The sequence below is a fragment of the Rhamphochromis sp. 'chilingali' genome, assembly GCF_963969265.1.
Source record: "Rhamphochromis sp. 'chilingali' genome assembly, chromosome: 21".
NCBI lineage: Eukaryota > Metazoa > Chordata > Actinopteri > Cichliformes > Cichlidae > Rhamphochromis > Rhamphochromis sp. 'chilingali'.
In genome coordinates this window covers 4,392,799-4,410,935 of record NC_137949.1, presented here as the reverse complement: position 1 = coordinate 4,410,935, position 18,137 = coordinate 4,392,799, and the positions used below count along the sequence as shown (strand labels likewise).

The window sequence follows — 18,137 nt, the reverse complement described above, 5'->3', positions numbered from 1 at the left end:
AAAGTGATTGGACTTTCCAAAGTATGACAACAGATCCAAGAGGAGGTGAAGCACCCTAGCTTGTCCTAGGACCATCTGAGTAGGAATACACTGAACAATTCGTATAAAGGTTTGTGTAATAACACCAAAAATATGTTGTTATCACCAGCTTTTATTGATATTGAGTGATAGTGATTTTAGGTTATATCACTAGTCTTGTTTCAGTAGATGATGAGGTTACATGTTTGACATTAACACTTATGTTTAATCCCACTTGTTATACTGTAATTTGTATTGCACTTATTCAGTTTTTAAAGGTGCATTATCATAACTACAATTTCCAAACTTACAAATCGGTAGTTTAGAATTTCCACTCAGCTACTTTTTGTAAATGTCTTTCCTTTTAATTCTTTCAGTTCTCATTTGCAACCTTGAGATACACAACTTTTATTTTATTTTTTTTATTTTATTTTTTTTTGCTTAAGCTCAAATATTTCACATTCTCCAGTTGAACTGAGTAATCACTTATGATCCAAAAGAGAGAGAGCTTTGTCTTAGGTCTATTAAAATTGATCAACCATGAGTGAGCGCTCACCCAGAGTCGTCAGAGTCACTGCTGGCAGATTCTGGACAGTTCTGGAGCTTTTTCATCCAGATGAGCTGGAGCTCCTTGCTTGATGCTGTAAATACATACTGACTGCCATCCTCCAGTCTGAGAGAGAGAAAGCACAACACAAGTACAGAAAAATAAGTCTTCCTAAGAATGTTTTGCATAAGAAAATACGGCATATAATGATGTAAAGAAATGCATAATTGAGACCAAAGTATGGCACGGAATTTATTTGAAAGATCAGTGGTGAGCCACAAATTTTCAAAATTATAATATAGTTTCACAGTGCTAAGAAACAAATACCGTATTTTTCAGACCATAAGGCGCACTGTCAATGATCTGGTCTGCTTTTATACATAAGGCGCAATAAGTGAAACAAAGCAGTCAGATAAGTCAAACTTTACTCATTTCATTCTTCTTGCTTCCTCCACTTCCGTACCATTGATTCATTAACGTTGAATTCTCTCACAGCTGCTCTGTTCCCATGTTGTTGCAGTATATTAATGACTAACCTCATAGTGTGGATGGATTATCTCAGTTCTCCTGACTGAAGTTTGAGGTTTCCGTTTACAGCATCCTGCCATGCAACTGCATTTGTCTCTAACCATCAGGAACCCTCACCTTAACTTTTATCGAGTGGAAAAAAGTTAGCGTTCATCCTCCAGCTTCACTGTGTTTATGTTATGCTAACATAGCTGTGTCACTACCGATCATGTAGCACATCATTATATACCAGCTAGTCCAACTTCAGTAACACTACAAAAGTCACTGCTGTTTAGTATTCTGTATTCATTTATGTTGGAAGGGATCCTCGAGGCTCCTGATTACGGTAGCCGCAATGCTTTAACAATCAACCATCAACTTCATACATATGGCGCACCAGATTATAAGCTGCACTGTCGATTTTTGAGAAAATTAAAGGATTTTAAGTGCGCCTTTAGTCCAAAAAATATAGTAGCCAATTTTAAGTGTAAATATGAAGTTTCAGAATGTCCTATACATCAGACAGTCATACAGCATAGAGAAGCTGTGATTTCTAACTTTAGCAACAACATTAAAGTCAACTTTCCAATGCTCCAATGTTGTGTTGTGCTTGTGTTTACACTGTTCATGAAGCGTGCAGCTCTTACATTAGTCTGAAAGTGTTCTCCTTGCTTCTGTAGTAGCGATTCTCCCTGCAAACTGCTCCAACTACGTTGATAGGAGGCCACCTAGATGTCCTCTGTGAAAGCACAACAGAGTTAAACAGTGTAACCTCACTGAGATTATTAGTGAACGTGCAGAGGCAGATGGAGAACACTGTGGTTATAATCCTTCCTGTAGAAAAATAAGCTGCAATATTTTCCTTTTCGTAACACACTGAGTATGCATTAGACACGACCTACGCTCAACTGCGAGTAATTATTCGGTGTCTGAAGAACACAAAAACAGCAGCCTTGGCAGCAAGTTCCTTTGAATTTTGGAATATTTTGAGTTTGACTCCAACAGACATTTCATTTCATTGCATAAACATAATTGTTTGAAAGCAACTTGAAGTTAAGGAAGTTGAATTTAATATATGAAAATGTTTCCAATAAAGATGATCATGCTAAAAACACTTTGAAAGAAAAAATAAAAATCTCCAGATTTGGATAAAAGTCAAAAACCCTTGTTCAAGTTACCAAAATATTTTGAAAACCTTTAAAGTTAGCTTCTGCATTGATTATGGTGGCGTCTATTCAGAGCATGAAGAGATTTTCAAATTCTAAATGAGGACTGAATTAGAAAAAAAGAGAATCATGACTGCCATCTCGATTAATCTCTATTAATGGAAGCCCTTATTTGCTTCATTGTTGAATACGTTAGAAAAAGAAATGTGTGAATTTATTATTTTTTTTATTTTTTTTAATGTTTTCTTTAAACAAATAAATGCTGTTTTTTGTTGAGTTTCTTTTTCCCGTCATTTCTCAGGATACACTCACACATTCATCTTAAAAGAAAGAAAGATCCTCAGTTTGATTTTGGGAGAAGATACAAACCCAGCCTCAGGGGAGCCTAGGTAAATGGGATCACTGTGTCAAGGACACATGATACCATCAAACATGTCCATCTGCTATGGTGCTAAACGCACTCAGGACAGGACTTAATTGTTTTTACCCAAACTGCTGTCATGTCATGTAGGCAGTGCTGTCAGTGATGCAGTGGCTTTTTAATGTTCTCTACCTGTGCAGCAGCTGCTGTGTCTTTAAACAGGCTGAGAGTCTCTCCCTGCAGAACAGCAAAGACCTCCTCCCAGTGCTCCAGACCCTGCAACAAAAGAGGAGCCTCAGCCAATGCTTCAACAGTGGGCACAACAAACAGGCTGCCATAACCCAAAAAGGTTCTCGGGAATAAAAGGAAATAAAAGGAGCACCACTGGTGTCTCTCAAACCACCGGTGCTAATGGAAGGGTAGAGTGGCAAAAAGAAAACTGGCATAAATCATCCAGGTACTCAAAGTAGGTTTCAAAAAGTAATAAAAGACCTTCATTTTACTGGCTAATGGCATTAAAAATACACCACTGTGTATCAGCTTCTGCCGTCTTTAGGGTGTGGATGTACGAGGAAAACAACAGAGCAATTCACTCTGCTTATCTCCTCTCACTTTAAGTGGGCAACACTATAATGTTACATTATTTTCTTTAGCCTTTAGAAACAATCCTGAGTACAGCATCTTCCTCCGTTAAGCAGCTACTCAGTACAGCAACAAAATCACAACTGGATACCTTATAAAGAGCATGATTTCATACTGTGTTAGCAACCACCAAGACATAAAAATTGGAAAATCCAACTGGGAAGCCGAATAGCTCCTTTTCCATCAGGTTGTCCATCCAGTTTGATAGAGATGTGTAAATAAAATTAAAAATGTATCAAACAAAGAAGCACGTTGAGTTCATGCCCAATATGAAATTTCGTTTTTAGATATCTTTATAAAGATCATATCATCAGTTACAGATGTGTAACATGTCTCTCACCTTGTTTCCTCCTTGTTTCAGCTTAATCTCCAACACGCCCTCCATTCTGATTGGCTCCCCAGGTGTGACCTGGCAGTAAGTATGACAGGTGTGAGAACATTATTAAATTAAATTATTATTAATTTAATGAATAAGACAGTTTATACCTCAGGTTCGGGTTGCCCCTCTGCTAGATCTAAAGACTTTTGTTGAGGTCTAGGAGAGGGGGGAATAAGGTCAACCATGAGTTAACTTACTTTTTAATGTTTTTTGTATAATTATGTGTGTGCAATTTCTTTAGCGCAGCATACTGATCCCATGGATGATTAATATATATTTTCTTGCTATGAGCTGAAACCACTGCAGTAACATTTTTTTTTTTTAAGTTGAGGAATCAGCCAGTCGATGTCAAAGCAGCAGGAAACGGGGCATGCTCACGTCTTATCCTCCTTTGTGATTGGTGCAGCCGTCGGGGCGTTGGGTGGTGTAATGTGATCAGCAGCAGGTGGAGCAGGAGAGCCAGGCACATCGGGCTGCCTTGATGTTGGTGATTTAGGGCGAATACATCTTTCTTTCACAGGTGGAGGTGGTGGCGGTTCAGTGGGGGCAACAAGTCGTCTGATTGCTGAAGGTGAGTTTGGTGGAGTGGTGGGTTTCTCTGGAAGGTTCGGAGAATCAGAGCGGCAGCCAAACGCCTGCTCTGAAAAGGAAATTCTGGGCTTTGGAGCCACAGGTGGTTTGGACCTAGGCCGAGTCTCTTTTAGTGAATGGGACTGAGGAGGCGGTTGTGAAGAGGAATCCGCTGATTCTCCAAGGGGAGTGTTAGAATTTAGGTGTGAATTTTTGATTTGCCTTCTCCCGGCGTTAACTGTCGGGCTGGGACTGGACTCATCGGACTCATCAGAGCTGTCAGCCGATTCTGCTTTTTTAATAATCTTTGAATCTGATCCAGGTCCTAGTGGTGGGCTGAGAAGAGGGCTAGGAGAACTAGAGACAGCTTCTGCTTTCTTCTCCAGCACGGATGGTCTGATTGTTCTGTCTGTCTGCCTGCCACTGCTGGCCCCATGAACGTCTCTAGAGGAGATCCGTGGGGTCTTTAGTTCTGATGGTTTACTTCTCAGGGAGGAAACTCTAGCTGGAGGCTGTCTGTACTGGAGGTCCTTCTCCTCATTTCCATGAAGACCCAGTCTGTTTTCCCTCTGCAATAAAAAAGAAAGTGTTTTTAACAGGGTTCATGCACTACAAAAATCTAAATAAATGGTTTTAAGACATTTTTAAGATCTCAGTACCTAATAAAGAAAGAGAAAACCAGTGTTTGGGGAAAAAGCCTTTGATTTAGTCTATGAAACTCTATTCTTTCCTGTTGTTAATGTTACCTGTGTTTTCTTTTTCTGAAGTGCAATGAAACGGTCACTCTGGGCCTGGATCATGGCCTCCAAGTCCTCCTGCCTCTTAAGGAGCTCCATAACGTCAGACACAGAATCCTGGAGGAACCACAGAAGATGTTCTGGTTAAGAGACGTTTTAATGCCACGAGTTCTGAGTGACGTCTTGGGGACTCCATCCTCTGAAATCTTCCTTCAAAAATAATTTCAGTTTATTTCAAACAGGTGTATTGAGTCTATTATTATAACAGGTATAACATGGCCTTCCTTCAGGGGTAAAATAAAAACGCATCCATATTGAACGATGGACAACAAGGAGCAAATCATTTTATGTTAGATATCTTTTTTCCTCCTACCTCTGCATTTATCTGCATTACTAACACACTACAGGCAAAAATATACCCTGATACAGGGCAACAATTTCCATGAATCGCTACAAAAGAGTTGAAAAGTGAAAAGTGTGCTTGACCCATAGAGACATCTGTCCATTTCACTTTTCTGTCCAATTCTCAGCATTCGCATACCCCGTATTCCTCAGCCATCAGAGTGCTTTCATAGGAGCTCAGCCAGCGCTCAGCCTGCTCCAGCTCTCTCTGCAGAAGGACAATCTCCAGATCCTCCTGATACAGCAGCCTGGTTTCCTCCCAAACCTTCTCCACCCGCATCTCCAGCTCCTCTAGTTCACAGATACGCTGCTCCACCTGAGAGGAGGAATATACAGAGGGATATCAGCCATTCGGAGTCATTTCTATTGTTGTTGATGTTTGATGTGCCAAACTACCTTCTCAGACATGAAGTTTCCGTCCTCAATCAGACGACTTCCTTTCTGTTTGACGGCCTGTGATTTGATTAGTTGTCTGTCAATCTGGACGCGATACTCATCATGCTTTTTAATGAGCTGTTCCAGGTCACTTCCCTCACCACTCTGAGGCTCCCCTCTCACCAGAGACAGCATCTCCTTCAGCCACGCCCTGGAACACAAGACAATGTGCAATCTTTAAAATACTGCTTCTTTGAAAGAGAAAGCTGGTAATCTGCTGGTAGGAACAAAGAGGTTGTTATTTTCATTTGTGCTTATATCTGGCAGAGTAGCTTTCTGGCACCTGCACACTCTTCTGTGCACATACATGGAAAGTGGAGTTGGGCACATGACCCCAGAACAGAGCGGGTGACAACAACTGACAACTGATATGAAACTGATGTCGTCAAACATCACATGAAAGGAAGACCTGGGGTGTAAAGCCGCTTGCAGATAAAAATTCTAAAGCAGTTTAATCCAATGTCAATGAGCTTTACCAACTGGACTCCACAGTGTAGTGATTTACACATTTGGCTAACACATGAAAGGTCCCTGGTTTGAGACCAGGCTGAAACACAAATACTTTGGGGGTTTGTATAGAAAAATAAAGCTAAACTTAATAATTACTTAATACTATTTGTAGTGTTTTTGAATTTTGGGTAGTGTGTGAATAATTTTTTTTTCCATTGACAGAACCTACATGAGTTCAGTCCACTGGGAAAGGTATTTCTGCACATCTTCTGCCTGGCCCAGTCTGGCCCGTCGTAGGGAGGCCTTGTCCTGGATACTGGTCCAGCAGTCCTCTAGGTCATCCAGCCGCTGAGTCACAGAGGACCTGGCCTGAGGCTGGGATTTGCTCAGTGTGCGACCTACTTCTCTACTCCTGGTTACTTCCTCAGAGATTCGAACCAGGTCCCTCTGATGGAAAAGACAGACAACGAGGCAGGAACATTCATTCAGCTGTCATGCATCCACCACTTAGCTTTGATGCAGTGTTTGGTGGACATTTCCTACCTCCAATGCTTCATGTTGACTCATCAGAGTCTGGATGGAATGCAGGTCGTGGCCCAGGTCCTCTGAGTCCAGTACTGCTTCCTTCTCAGCCATCCAGCCCTTCAGTTCTTCCACATCGTGGTTAAACTGATGAATCTCCCTTGCTGCCTGCAGATTCTGAAGGACACAGGACAGACCATCATTCTCACAACCTCTAACCCAGATCAACTCATCCAAAGGTAGCTTGATCTATCAGATCTATACCTGTTCTCTGGTCCTTATGCTACTGTTGAGCTCATCCCACAGCCTGCTGAGTGCATCATCCCTCCTGCGAGCCTGATCGTCTTGTTGCAGCCCTCGGCCAAGCTGCTGTACTGAGGTCAGTCGGCTGCGACCCAAACCGGAAACTTCTGAAACCAGAACCTCCAGCTTCTTCTGAAGGACCTATAGATGGAGAGAAGGGACAAAAAGCTAAGAAATGAATAAAGAGGGAGATATTAGCAGTTTGAGACCTAAGAGTTTCAGAAGATATACACCCTGGTAGAACATTGGTTTAATATTTACTACAAACTGACCATTTTCTCTATTTGTGTGCCAGTAAAGTCTCTTCCTTTTTAAGATTTTTTCAAGCCAAAAACTGATATGCTACAATAAATAAATATGAAACTAAACCCAAACAAATGCAATCAATATAACTTGGAGCCTCTGTTTTCATAAGTTTGAACAAACTTCCTGCTACCCTGAATTGGATAATAATAATAATAATGGATTGCATTTATATAGCGCTTTTCTAGGCACCCAAGGCGCTTTACAATTCCACTATTCATTCATTCTCACATTCACACACTGGTGCAGGCAAACCACGGTCGCCCAAGATAAGAGGATGGACAGATTTTTTAAAGTCCCGTCACTGATTCTACAGTTAGAAAAACTAGTTCAATAGGTGCTGTTATAGCTCATCTGGGTTTGAATCTACCACAGACCTTTCTCTGTGTCACATTATCCCTCTCCCAAATCACTCCCTGCTTACCTGTCTACTCTCTATACTTCTTAAAGCCCAAAACATAAAAAAAGAAATCACGAAAAAAGAAAACAAAATTTCAAATACAAAAAAATCCAATAATGGTTTTCCCATTAGTGGCTTCCCCCCCCCCCCCAAAAAAAGGGCCCTCCATAAAACTAATATTTATCACTGATTGAAGAGAACAGGAACAACCCCAGCTTTCCGGACTGTAGCCGGAGTGACAGAGAGTTCTGTTGAGCCGAGTACTCATTTAACGTTAACTAGCAATGACTTTATGAATTTCTACACAAATAAAAATTGGAGACATCATACAGATGCCCCACAATCCAACTCTTGGCATTTCAGCCACCTCCATTTTACTCAGCAGAGTATCAGGGCTTTAACACCTTGTGCCCCTCGGGGACCTTGGGGACATATTTGGAAAAAACAGCTGTAGTCAGAGAAATCAGATGAGCTGTTTATTTCCTGACAACCTGAGCATTACTGGAGCTTAGCTTCAGCTGGGCGCAGTCCAGAAGAGGGCTGCATGTTCATCCAGAATCACCTGATGTTTTGCTGGAATTGCCTGGGTAAGAGAGGTCAACTAAGGCAGATCAAGTCTTGTTCGGTGGGCTCACAAAACTCTTTCCAAACTCTTTTGGTTCAGCTCCTGACAGAGCCATAATCCGCTTGGCCTGTCAATATCTATCAGCCACAGTCCCACAAGCTAATAAAGCTGAATATGTCCACTGTCAGACACGGCTTATGCACCCTCACTACACATCTGGGGGGCCAGGTCTGTCCATTCCAGTGTCCTCAGTGGTCACTAGATGGTGAGCAACTAACAGCTCTGCTCCTGTCTCTGGACCGTTTCCCCGACCTGAAGGTGCAGAAAAGCAATGCTCTTGTGCACTGGTGAACCAACATACAGGCAACAAGCCAGAGTGATAAAAGTATACCCACCCCTGCCCGCTACCTCTCACTAAGGGAAACTAGAGTCCAGGCTTATTCCTGGACACTGGTTCCTAAACCCAAGCTGTGAATTGAGGCAAGCCTGACTATATCTATGGCGCACTAGCACAGGCTAGTTATTTATTTAACACCAGTTCACAACGACAGTCACCAACAACAGTCATTTTAAGTTGATCCCCTAAGAGCATCACTTGGCAAGAGTGGGAATGACAAACTCCTTTTTCACAGGAAGAGACTTCCAGCAGAAAAAGGCCAACCAGCTGCCATGACTGGTTAGTAGGTGAAGGGAAAGAGAAAAGCTAATGCCATGCAGTAGTGGTGTATAAACACATGAGGAGTGAAAATAAATGAGTACAGAACAAATTCTCAGTGTATGATGGGAAGTCACCCGGCAGACTGAGCTTATAACAGGATAACTAAGGGCTGGTTTAGGATCAACTGATCCAGCCCTGACTATAAGCATCATCAAAAAGAAAGTTGGAAATCTAATCTTACAACCCAAACTGGGAGCTAGTTTCACAGGAGCAGCAATTGATAGCTGATGGCTCAACCATTCTACTTTTTAAAAACTATGAAGCACAAGAAACCCATGATTATTTTTCTACGTGACTCACTTCCACATTCTCCAGATCTTGTCCACAGTCGGTGGACTCTACCATCGTTCTCTTGGAGGTCAGCCATGTTTGGAGTTCTTTAGCCTCTCTCTCATACACATAGAGACGGAGCTGATCTTCCAGAGCGGCACGACGGGATGCAGAAAGTCTGAGGAGCATCTCAAAACATTCAACGACAGCTGGGAGAGACTCACTGACCAGGTGGCTGAAAAACAGAAACATTCTTTTCTTTTAAGTTTCAAAATGTAAAAAAAAAAACCCAAGCAGAATGATGATACTGCATCGTACTACACACCGTTTTACCTCTTGGGGTGTCTAAGGTGTTGCAACGATGCACCGTTCTCCTGCAGCTTCTCCACTGTCCTCCTCTGGTTGTCCAGTTCTACAGCCACAGAGTCCAATTTCCTCAGCATAGCTTCCGTCACCTCCTCACTCCTCCCGCAGTCTCGAGACTCTAAACCCACCTGCTGCTCCTCTAACCACAGTTGGAGCTCTGAAACCTTCAAACACACAAAAATAGGCACATAACAGGTAAAGTTTTTTTTTTTTCTTTTACAGTTTTTTTTGTTGTGATTATATACATAACATAAAATAATGTCTTAAACCAGTCCAACTGTCCAAAAAAGGCTTGTTAGATTAGTTGTTGATTCTAAATTGACCGTGAGAGTACATGGTGTTCTGTCTCTTCCTGTGATAGTGACCTGCTCAGAGGGTAATTTGTACAATTGTATGACTTAAATCTTTTATATACAGTCAGCTACAGTGTTGCTAGTAATGAGCGGTTATACATAGGACTGGGTATTGTCACAGATTTCTAAAATGGATTTGATTTTCATCCACGAGGTTCTGATTCAATTCAATTTTGATTCAGACAGTCAGAAATATATTATTAAAGGTATTTCTGGCAAAATACATTTCTATTTAAATATCAATTCAGGATTTAACCGGTCACGGCTGATGACCGCGACCCCTCCCTGAGCCTAGTTCTGCCGGAGGTTTCTTCCTGTTAAAAGGGAGTTATGTTTGCTCATAGGGGGTCATATGATTGTTGGGTTTTTGTTTGTATGTAAAATTATAGGGTCTACCTTGCAATATAAAGCGCCTTGAGGCGAAGGCGCCACTTTTATTTTTTGAACAAGAGCAGCATAGCATGTTGATGGAGTCACAGTCGGTAACATTGCGGCATGGTCTGAGGATGTGAGTGATTACAGTCTGTGGTTTATGATACTTGAAACAAAACTTATTTTTCAGATATTTTATAATATATCTAAAAAGGGGGACCTTTATACGTTAAATCTCAGTTTTATGTCATGTGTCTGTTACCTCTGTGAGGAAGGCATGTATGCTGACTGCCTCCTGCAGTAGTTTCACTTTCTTCTCACCCTCTACCGTCAGCTTCTCATGCAGACTCTTTAAGTCCTCCAGACGCTCCCGGATATCGTGAGATGCAAAGTGTCGGCCCCTGACCTGAGAGAAGAACACATAAGGTTCCCGGATCATTTCTTAAACATTCCAGCTATAACAATGCCGAAATCAAAGAGATCCTTACCAGACTATGCCCCGCCTCCTGAACTGCTTGGACCAATGGCATGCGTCCAGAGATCTCCTGCATCAAGGTCTTTAAAAAATGATTTGCAAATTATTTTTTTCAATAAACACAACAAAAGTAACCCAAAACCTGGAACAATTTGAACCATAGATGCTATTTAATAACCTATGACCAGACCACTAAACAAGTAATCAAAGATGTCCTTAACTATAAAAACAATTGCAATTTGGAGCTACAAATAAAGTCCAGGAGGTTATAAATGTCTTATTAAAATTATGATGTCTGTAATAATGTGAATATTAATTAATTTAGATATGTTTTCTTCCTTCCTCACTGTCAGTAAACTCTGCAAGTGGTCACCTGGTGCTTGTGGAGCAGCTGCTGGCTACTGCTGAGGGAGCTGCCCAAGTCTTTGGCAGTGATGGAGGGCAGTCTGTCATTCAGCCAGGCCGTTTCCTCCTCCACATTTCTGTAGAACTGGAACAGGACTTGCCAGGCCTCCAAGTTCTCCTTACGTCTCTGCAGGGGCTGCGCCAGACTGTTGTACCTGTCAGAGTAAAGACCAACACCGGTGAAATACATTTCAAACATTTTTTTCTCATTTAGTGATATTTTAATTTTTATAACAGTTGTTATACCCTTGGAAGAGCATCAACCTCTTCCAAGGTTATAAAGAGACATGAGGAAGTCGGCTACATTATGTATACAACCAGATTTCTTCACAGTGCAAATGATCTACTGTTTACAAACCTGTTGATGGTGTGTGCCACTCTGGTCTGAATCTCCTCAGCCAGGAAGTTACCCTGAGAGTGGAAGCTCTTTGCTGTGTCCACCAGACCCTGATATATAAAATATATACATTTACATATACTTCATATATGCAGTGGATTTACAAAGCAAGCCGACATTTGTCACACTTTAGTGAATCTACAATGCTCTTTTTCCATGATGGTGGCAGGCAACTCTAGTGTGGCATGCCAGTTTGGAAACCAAAGAAGTATAAGTAAGGTTATTTTTCCCTTTAGACTTAAAACTGAGTTAAACATATAGTCATTAACATGAATAATGTGTCTCCACTAACATTTAGCTGATGTTAACAATATGGTGGGGTTTTTAAAATAAATTTCACATTAATGTTTGTTGTGAAGTAGGGTGGGCAATTGTCATGAGTGTGCTGTGTGGCAGGCAGGAGCTGCCACAAAGGTGATGAACTAAAAGAGGCAGCTTTATTTTGCTGTAAACACTGAGACACGGGATATATGTAAACATAACTTAAAACTGGAAACAAAGAACTATGAAGCTAGAAAACTAGGAACAGAGAAACTAGACTAGAACCACTAGGAGAAACGAGGACCATGGGAGAGACACGCAGCAATGTGGAATGACGCGACAACAGGCAGAGGACAACAGGGGACTAAATACACAAGGGATGGGAAACATAGCTGGAAGCTAACTGGCATAATGGGACAGGGAGGAAGCAAAAATGAATATACTAGACACAGGACACGGGAAACCCACAGACAGAAACTCAAGACGCAGCAATTGGGGAGACAGGAATAAACACAGAGACAAGACTGACTGACAGGAGAAGATTAGACTCAGAGGCAGGGAAAACTATGATCACTAAGAACCTTTTCGTCTGTTTTTTCTTTTAAATGCCTTGGTATTTCTTTGTGAAGCACTTTGTGATCTTTGTCTTGAAAGGTGGTATATAAATAAAATTTTACTTGCTTACTTACTAAGAGCTAGAAACTAAACAGAAACTAAATGATCGAATGAGAACTCAGAATTACAAGAAAACCGAACATGAAACAATCAGAGAATCTAGCCTAACTTAGAATATCATTTTAACCCGATTCACACAATCCATAGCATAAACCCTGGGACAAAGACCCAGGACCATGACGGCTATAATATCATTATAGAAGTAATCTAGTATGTAGCTTAGATATAATTAGTAATGAAAAAAAATCAAACTAAAAACTCAAAATTATGAGGATTTAAAACAACTAAGCATTATGTCCACCCTCGCGCTTGCACCTGGATTCGGTCTTGGTGTCCATCCATCTCCTCTTCCACCCCCTGCAGTTCCTTCAGCAGTCTGTTCACAGAGGGTAGGTCACTGCCACAGTCCTCATTGGCCAGCTCCCTCTCCACTGACGCCACGAACTGCTCCATGTCATCCAATGAACGCTGGAACTGCAATGCCTAAACACACAAAGGGCATTCAGAGAACTTTATGTGCCTCCCTACAATTCCAGGGCAATGAGCATGAAAGAAATCTTTAATGTTTTCTATGAAGATTTAGTTAAGGATTAAAGTTGAGTAGGTTTAAGTTGAAATTAAGTTATAGTTTTAAGGGCAACATTAAACATGACTGGGCAAGTACCTGGTAGGCCTCCTGCAGTCTAGTTTTCTTCTCCTTGCCGTTGTGGATCAGAGTATCCCAGCTGTCAGTCAGCTCTCTGAGTCGAGGTCGAACCTTTCCTTCAGCAGACAGAGACTCAGACAGCAGCTTCTCTCCTTCCTGGAAAGCACCCAATAGGCAACATTTTATATTCCCAATGGTGTAAACAAACAATAAAGTCTGAAATGTTAGCAAAATCTAAGAGATGGTCTAAATAGGACAAAAATTCTGATGGGATAATCTTTTTGACACTTCTCAGGAATAAACCGTTAACTGTCCAGCCCAAGACATCTTGCAGCTAGAGCTGTAATCAGGGAAATACACAGACACTTAAGAAAATCCACCTTAGTGAGGGTTTCCACCCTGTAGCGGTTGCCGAGGATCTCTGCTTCAAAGCTCTGATGTTTTAACAGCTTTGCCTGAAGGTTGTTTGGTTCCCTCCAGTTTTCATCCAGTGCTATGGCGTTACGCTCATTCAGCCACACACATACCTGGAAAACACAAATTTGCTATAGACCCCTGAAGAACAATACAAATTAGGCTTCAGCAGAGTTCAGAAAGTTACCTGGTAGCTGCTGGACAAGAACTGCTGCAGCTGGAGGGATTGATCCAGAGCTTTGTAACGAGATCTACTCTGCCGCTGCAACTGACTCCGCCTGCGCAAACACAGCAGGTGAGCAAGCAGGAGTCAAAACATTATTTCCAGCTACAGTACTTGCTTTAATTGGAAAGTGTGTGGCTGAGATGTCTGATGACTACCTGGTGGTCAGTGCTTTGCTCTTTGCTCTGATGTTGTTGGCATCATAGTGCTTTTGTTGGATCATCTCCTGGGCCAGCTTCTCTACCTGGTCCAGCTGGTCTCCCTGAGCCTCCAGGGCTTCCTCAAACTGAATCTGCTTCCTCTGCAGTGTTTCTACCTCTGTCACTGAGCTCTGCAAAAAGAATAGGTTGCTTTCACAGCATAAGAGTACTTTCCTATATATGTATGATTCTGAAGCAAATCATCCGTACCCCGAGGTCCTGATTAGACAGGAAGGCTTCACTGTTGTTGAGCCAGCTCTCACATTGTTCTACAGAGGTCAGGAAGATCTGAAGGATACAGAGAAGAGCTCAGCAAAAGCTAATCTGACTGCTAAAGCTGTGTCTCATAGTTGTCTTATGTCTAACTACAAGAAGACACAAAATCCACCTTGCTAAGGTAGCTGAAACTTTTCAGTTATGTAAAGTAGCTCAATCATATGTGTCAATTGTGGTAAATGGACTGATTCTTATATAGCACTTTTCTACTCTCCCAGAGTACTCAAAGCACTCTACACAACATGCCACATTCATCCAATCACACAAGCACTGTCTGCTAAGGTTCTTAGTGCTTCCTAACTACCATTCATAGCAAATGTAGCATCGGGGAGAGCAATCTGGGGTTAGTATCTTGCCCAAGGATACTTGGCATGCAGACTGAAGGAGGATCAGTAGATGACCTGCCCTACCGCCTGAGCTGCAGTCACAGAACAGCCATACCACCCTGAGAACGCCCGATCTTGTCTGATCTCGTCAATTATATTAAGGATTATTCAGTGTAATGCTAAGAGGACCAGGTTAACTTACAATACATGAAATATATTTATTTTAATTAAATCTGAGATTTATTCAGCAAATTAATTTTGCAAATATACTTATAAATATGAATGAGACTATATTAATTCATTATTCACATCAAAAAGTCATATTAAATTATTTTGGGGGCCGCTGCTGTGTCACCTGTAGTGTACGGGCCTGCTCCAAGGTTATGTTACGGTTCAACCAGGCTCGGTCCAGTCCAGCTTTAGCTTCCTCTAGCTGGTTCAAAGCCTTTTGGATCTCTGACTTAGAGCTGTGACCAGACCGGATGAGACCCAGACCAAAGTCCCTGACAGAGTCGATGCGTTCAGCACGAGCGTCAATCTCCGTCTAAAAACAGCAACTTTTAAAATTGGCATTTACTTCATTAAGGTAGTAAAGTTTAAGTAAGCCACAGTGCTCACTCTCCAGTCCTGATGCTCCACAATGAGCCGGTCAGCCTCTGTTCTGGTCTTGGGAAGTCCCTTTTCTGCCATCTCACTGCTTTGTTTGAGACTCCACTCCAGCAGGAGGCGCTGGTTAGCCTTGAAAAGCTGCAACTGGTGAGCCTCCTGCAGCTTTTCTTTTCTGAAAAAGACCATTTCTTCTTGAGTTTTTCCTGAGGGAGTTCTTCTGATCACTATCCGTATTTTTGATTTTTACTAATGTAAAACACTGTTGGGCCTCTAAAAGTCCAGTGGTTAACATGTTGCATGCTTAGTGAGAGGGAAAAAAAGCCTTTAGCAGGTGTGTGGGCTTGTAGAAAGTTTGAGGGATACCTCGATGGCCTAGCTAGTTTAGACAGACCGAGCTTCAGCTAGTCCAGTACCTCTCATTACATACCACACCTGGAACAGTGTGCAACTACAGTCCCAACATGTTCCCATGATTTTAGACATGAGAATCCAGTATAGGAGTATGCTAAAGTGAAAACGCTTATCACAACCTGTCACCTAGCCCTCTGGCTAACACTCAGTGCGATGTGGCATGCTGTGTGGCTAGTGTTGGACGGGATTCCTGCACCCACCAGCAAAATGGATGAAACGATAAAACAACAGCTGCCTACACAGAGCTGCACCGAAAGACGAGCACAGGTAAAGACGGTGCTCTACCTGTGTGCTATGAATTGAAAAGTCAACCAAAAGAACCTCTCATATCTAAACTAACTAAACTAAACTCAATATCCAAGCTGCTCCCAGAACAACCCTGGAAAAAGTTGCTATGGATCAATGTGAGGGTAAGCACCAACACAACCTGATAATCACAGATTGCTACTCCGTGGTTTTGGAAATACCACACTTTCCATCAACAACAATCACACAGATAATTCAAAAGCTGCTCGGTAGCCTAGATAAAGTGGTGAGTGACAATCCTGCGAGGAATTCAAGGAATTTGCCAGACTGCTTGATTTTAGACAAGGTATAGAGATGGCAAAGAAAACATTGGCAAACTTCATTGGTGCCTACATAGTTATTTCACTGTTAATTACTAGATGCTCTGACCTTTGAAAACTTTCAGCAATTAAAATAATTGAAATCACTGTTGCTTCTAATAGTAGATTAAAGTTACCTGTGTTTGAGTTCCTTGTCCAAAGTTTTCAGAGTCTTCTGGACTTCTTTCTGTTTGGTCTTCAGCTTGTCGCTCATCACTGACTGAGCACTCACATCACCCAACAAGCCTTCTTCCAGAGACTGATGAGACAGAAGTAAGTCAGTCATTTTAGTCATAGAGGTGGTAATTTGGCAAATGAGCTGGACTTATAAAACTGCATTTAGTTTTTTGATGAAAGATTAGACAAGATTAGATTCATCTGATTTTTGTTTCCATCTGTCAAGGTTTGCTTTTTTGTCTTGTTTTTAATCTATTTAACATCTACTTGTGACCATCTTTGTGAACAGGTACCAAGCTTACATGCAAGCTTTCCAGTTACAATTCCTAAAGTCAAGAATGAACGTGTCAGTTGCAGCCTTGGGTGCCTCACCTTTGCTCTATCTTGGATAACTCCAGCCTCTCTCTCTATTTCCTCGTGGCGTCTAATCAGGTTTTCTACACTGTCCACATCGCAGCCACAATCCTGATCCTGCAGCAGCAGCATCTAAAGAGAGCGAGGAGGAACCTTTTCAAAATACCAACCAAGTTCCAAAAAAGTTGCAATGCTGGGTCAAATGTAAATAAAACAGAATGCAATGACTGGCAAATCTCATTAGCCCATATTTTATTCACAATAAAAAACAGAAAAGATGTTAAGATTCTGACTGGGAGTGACGAAGGACGGACAGGATTAAAGGTGAGTACATCAGCTCAGGTCCAGCATTTCAACACAGTTAGAACATTGCAATGTTTACCACTGTGCAGCATCCTGACTTCTTTTAACTACAGTCCATCTGGCAGCTGAGGAGACCATTTGCTGGAGTTTTAGATGAATGTTGTTTTCATGTTCCTTTGTGAATACTGTATGAGTTTGAGATTTTCAAATCACTGCATTCTGTTTTTGCTGACATTTTTCACAGTGTGCAATTTTTTACAGTGTAATAATTTTGTGTTTTAGAAGTGCAGCATCAAGGTTAAAAAAACAGTTGCCTGACCTTTTCATTAGCTCTGTCTCTGACCTCCTCCAGTTCTCTGATGAGACTGTGGACCACCAGAGCTTCTTCGAGCTGGTTCTTGTAATTATTCAGATCAACGTGAAATTTGCTCCACCTGGAGGAGAAGAACCACTTTGATGTATTATTTTGTTTGTGCGCTGGTCAACACTGTTGCCTCACAGCAAGAAAGTTCTGGGTTGAAATCCACCAGTCAGCTGGGGCCTTCTTTGAATGTTCTCCCTATAATTGCATGGGTACCCATGTAGGCACTTGTGTTAGCCTGTGACTGTGACAGACTTGTGACCTGTCCAGGATATGCCCTTCCTCTTGTGGAGCAGCTGGAATTAGCTCCAGCCCCACTGTGACCCTGATCTGGATGAGTGGGAAAAAAACACATGAGTGGAAGCGAGTGGAAGATCTTCAGACACGTTACCTTTCATTGAGCTGCTGCCTCCTCTTTGTCACAGTCACCAGTTCCTCAGCACTCTGTCTTTTTTCTAGTTTGGCTGCCAGTTTGTTGATGGCTTTGATATGAGCATCATCCACTGTCACGTCCTGCAGATTACAGATTTGGCTGTCACTTTTCAGACATATTAAAACAGTGTGGCTTGTGGTCAGTTTGAGCTATTCCTTCTATAATATCAGTAATGTTAGTCATGTTAAGCTCTTCGTATC

At 41.7% G+C, this 18,137-nt stretch overlaps 1 protein-coding gene across 1 annotated transcript in view; it reads right to left on the bottom strand.

Annotated features, from left to right (window-relative positions):
* sptbn5 (spectrin, beta, non-erythrocytic 5) overlaps positions 1-18,137 on the bottom strand; it is a 67,843-nt gene that overhangs the window by 16,855 nt on the left and 32,851 nt on the right. The window contains exons 50-79 of the mRNA XM_080870517.1: positions 17,896-18,017; positions 17,463-17,577; positions 16,859-16,972; positions 16,447-16,568; positions 15,303-15,465; positions 15,040-15,228; positions 14,293-14,370; positions 14,041-14,213; positions 13,847-13,937; positions 13,626-13,772; positions 13,264-13,401; positions 12,915-13,082; positions 11,625-11,713; positions 11,235-11,421; positions 10,875-10,943; positions 10,649-10,792; positions 9,629-9,825; positions 9,326-9,530; positions 7,001-7,180; positions 6,758-6,913; positions 6,444-6,661; positions 5,726-5,915; positions 5,469-5,645; positions 4,937-5,044; positions 3,999-4,759; positions 3,728-3,776; positions 3,582-3,650; positions 2,792-2,875; positions 1,720-1,811; positions 575-691 (exon numbers count right to left, since the gene is read on the bottom strand). Of these exons, the coding sequence (XP_080726643.1) occupies positions 575-691; positions 1,720-1,811; positions 2,792-2,875; positions 3,582-3,650; positions 3,728-3,776; positions 3,999-4,759; positions 4,937-5,044; positions 5,469-5,645; positions 5,726-5,915; positions 6,444-6,661; positions 6,758-6,913; positions 7,001-7,180; positions 9,326-9,530; positions 9,629-9,825; positions 10,649-10,792; positions 10,875-10,943; positions 11,235-11,421; positions 11,625-11,713; positions 12,915-13,082; positions 13,264-13,401; positions 13,626-13,772; positions 13,847-13,937; positions 14,041-14,213; positions 14,293-14,370; positions 15,040-15,228; positions 15,303-15,465; positions 16,447-16,568; positions 16,859-16,972; positions 17,463-17,577; positions 17,896-18,017 (4,712 nt within the window). The remainder of the gene's footprint in view (positions 1-574; positions 692-1,719; positions 1,812-2,791; positions 2,876-3,581; positions 3,651-3,727; positions 3,777-3,998; positions 4,760-4,936; positions 5,045-5,468; positions 5,646-5,725; positions 5,916-6,443; positions 6,662-6,757; positions 6,914-7,000; positions 7,181-9,325; positions 9,531-9,628; positions 9,826-10,648; positions 10,793-10,874; positions 10,944-11,234; positions 11,422-11,624; positions 11,714-12,914; positions 13,083-13,263; positions 13,402-13,625; positions 13,773-13,846; positions 13,938-14,040; positions 14,214-14,292; positions 14,371-15,039; positions 15,229-15,302; positions 15,466-16,446; positions 16,569-16,858; positions 16,973-17,462; positions 17,578-17,895; positions 18,018-18,137) is intronic.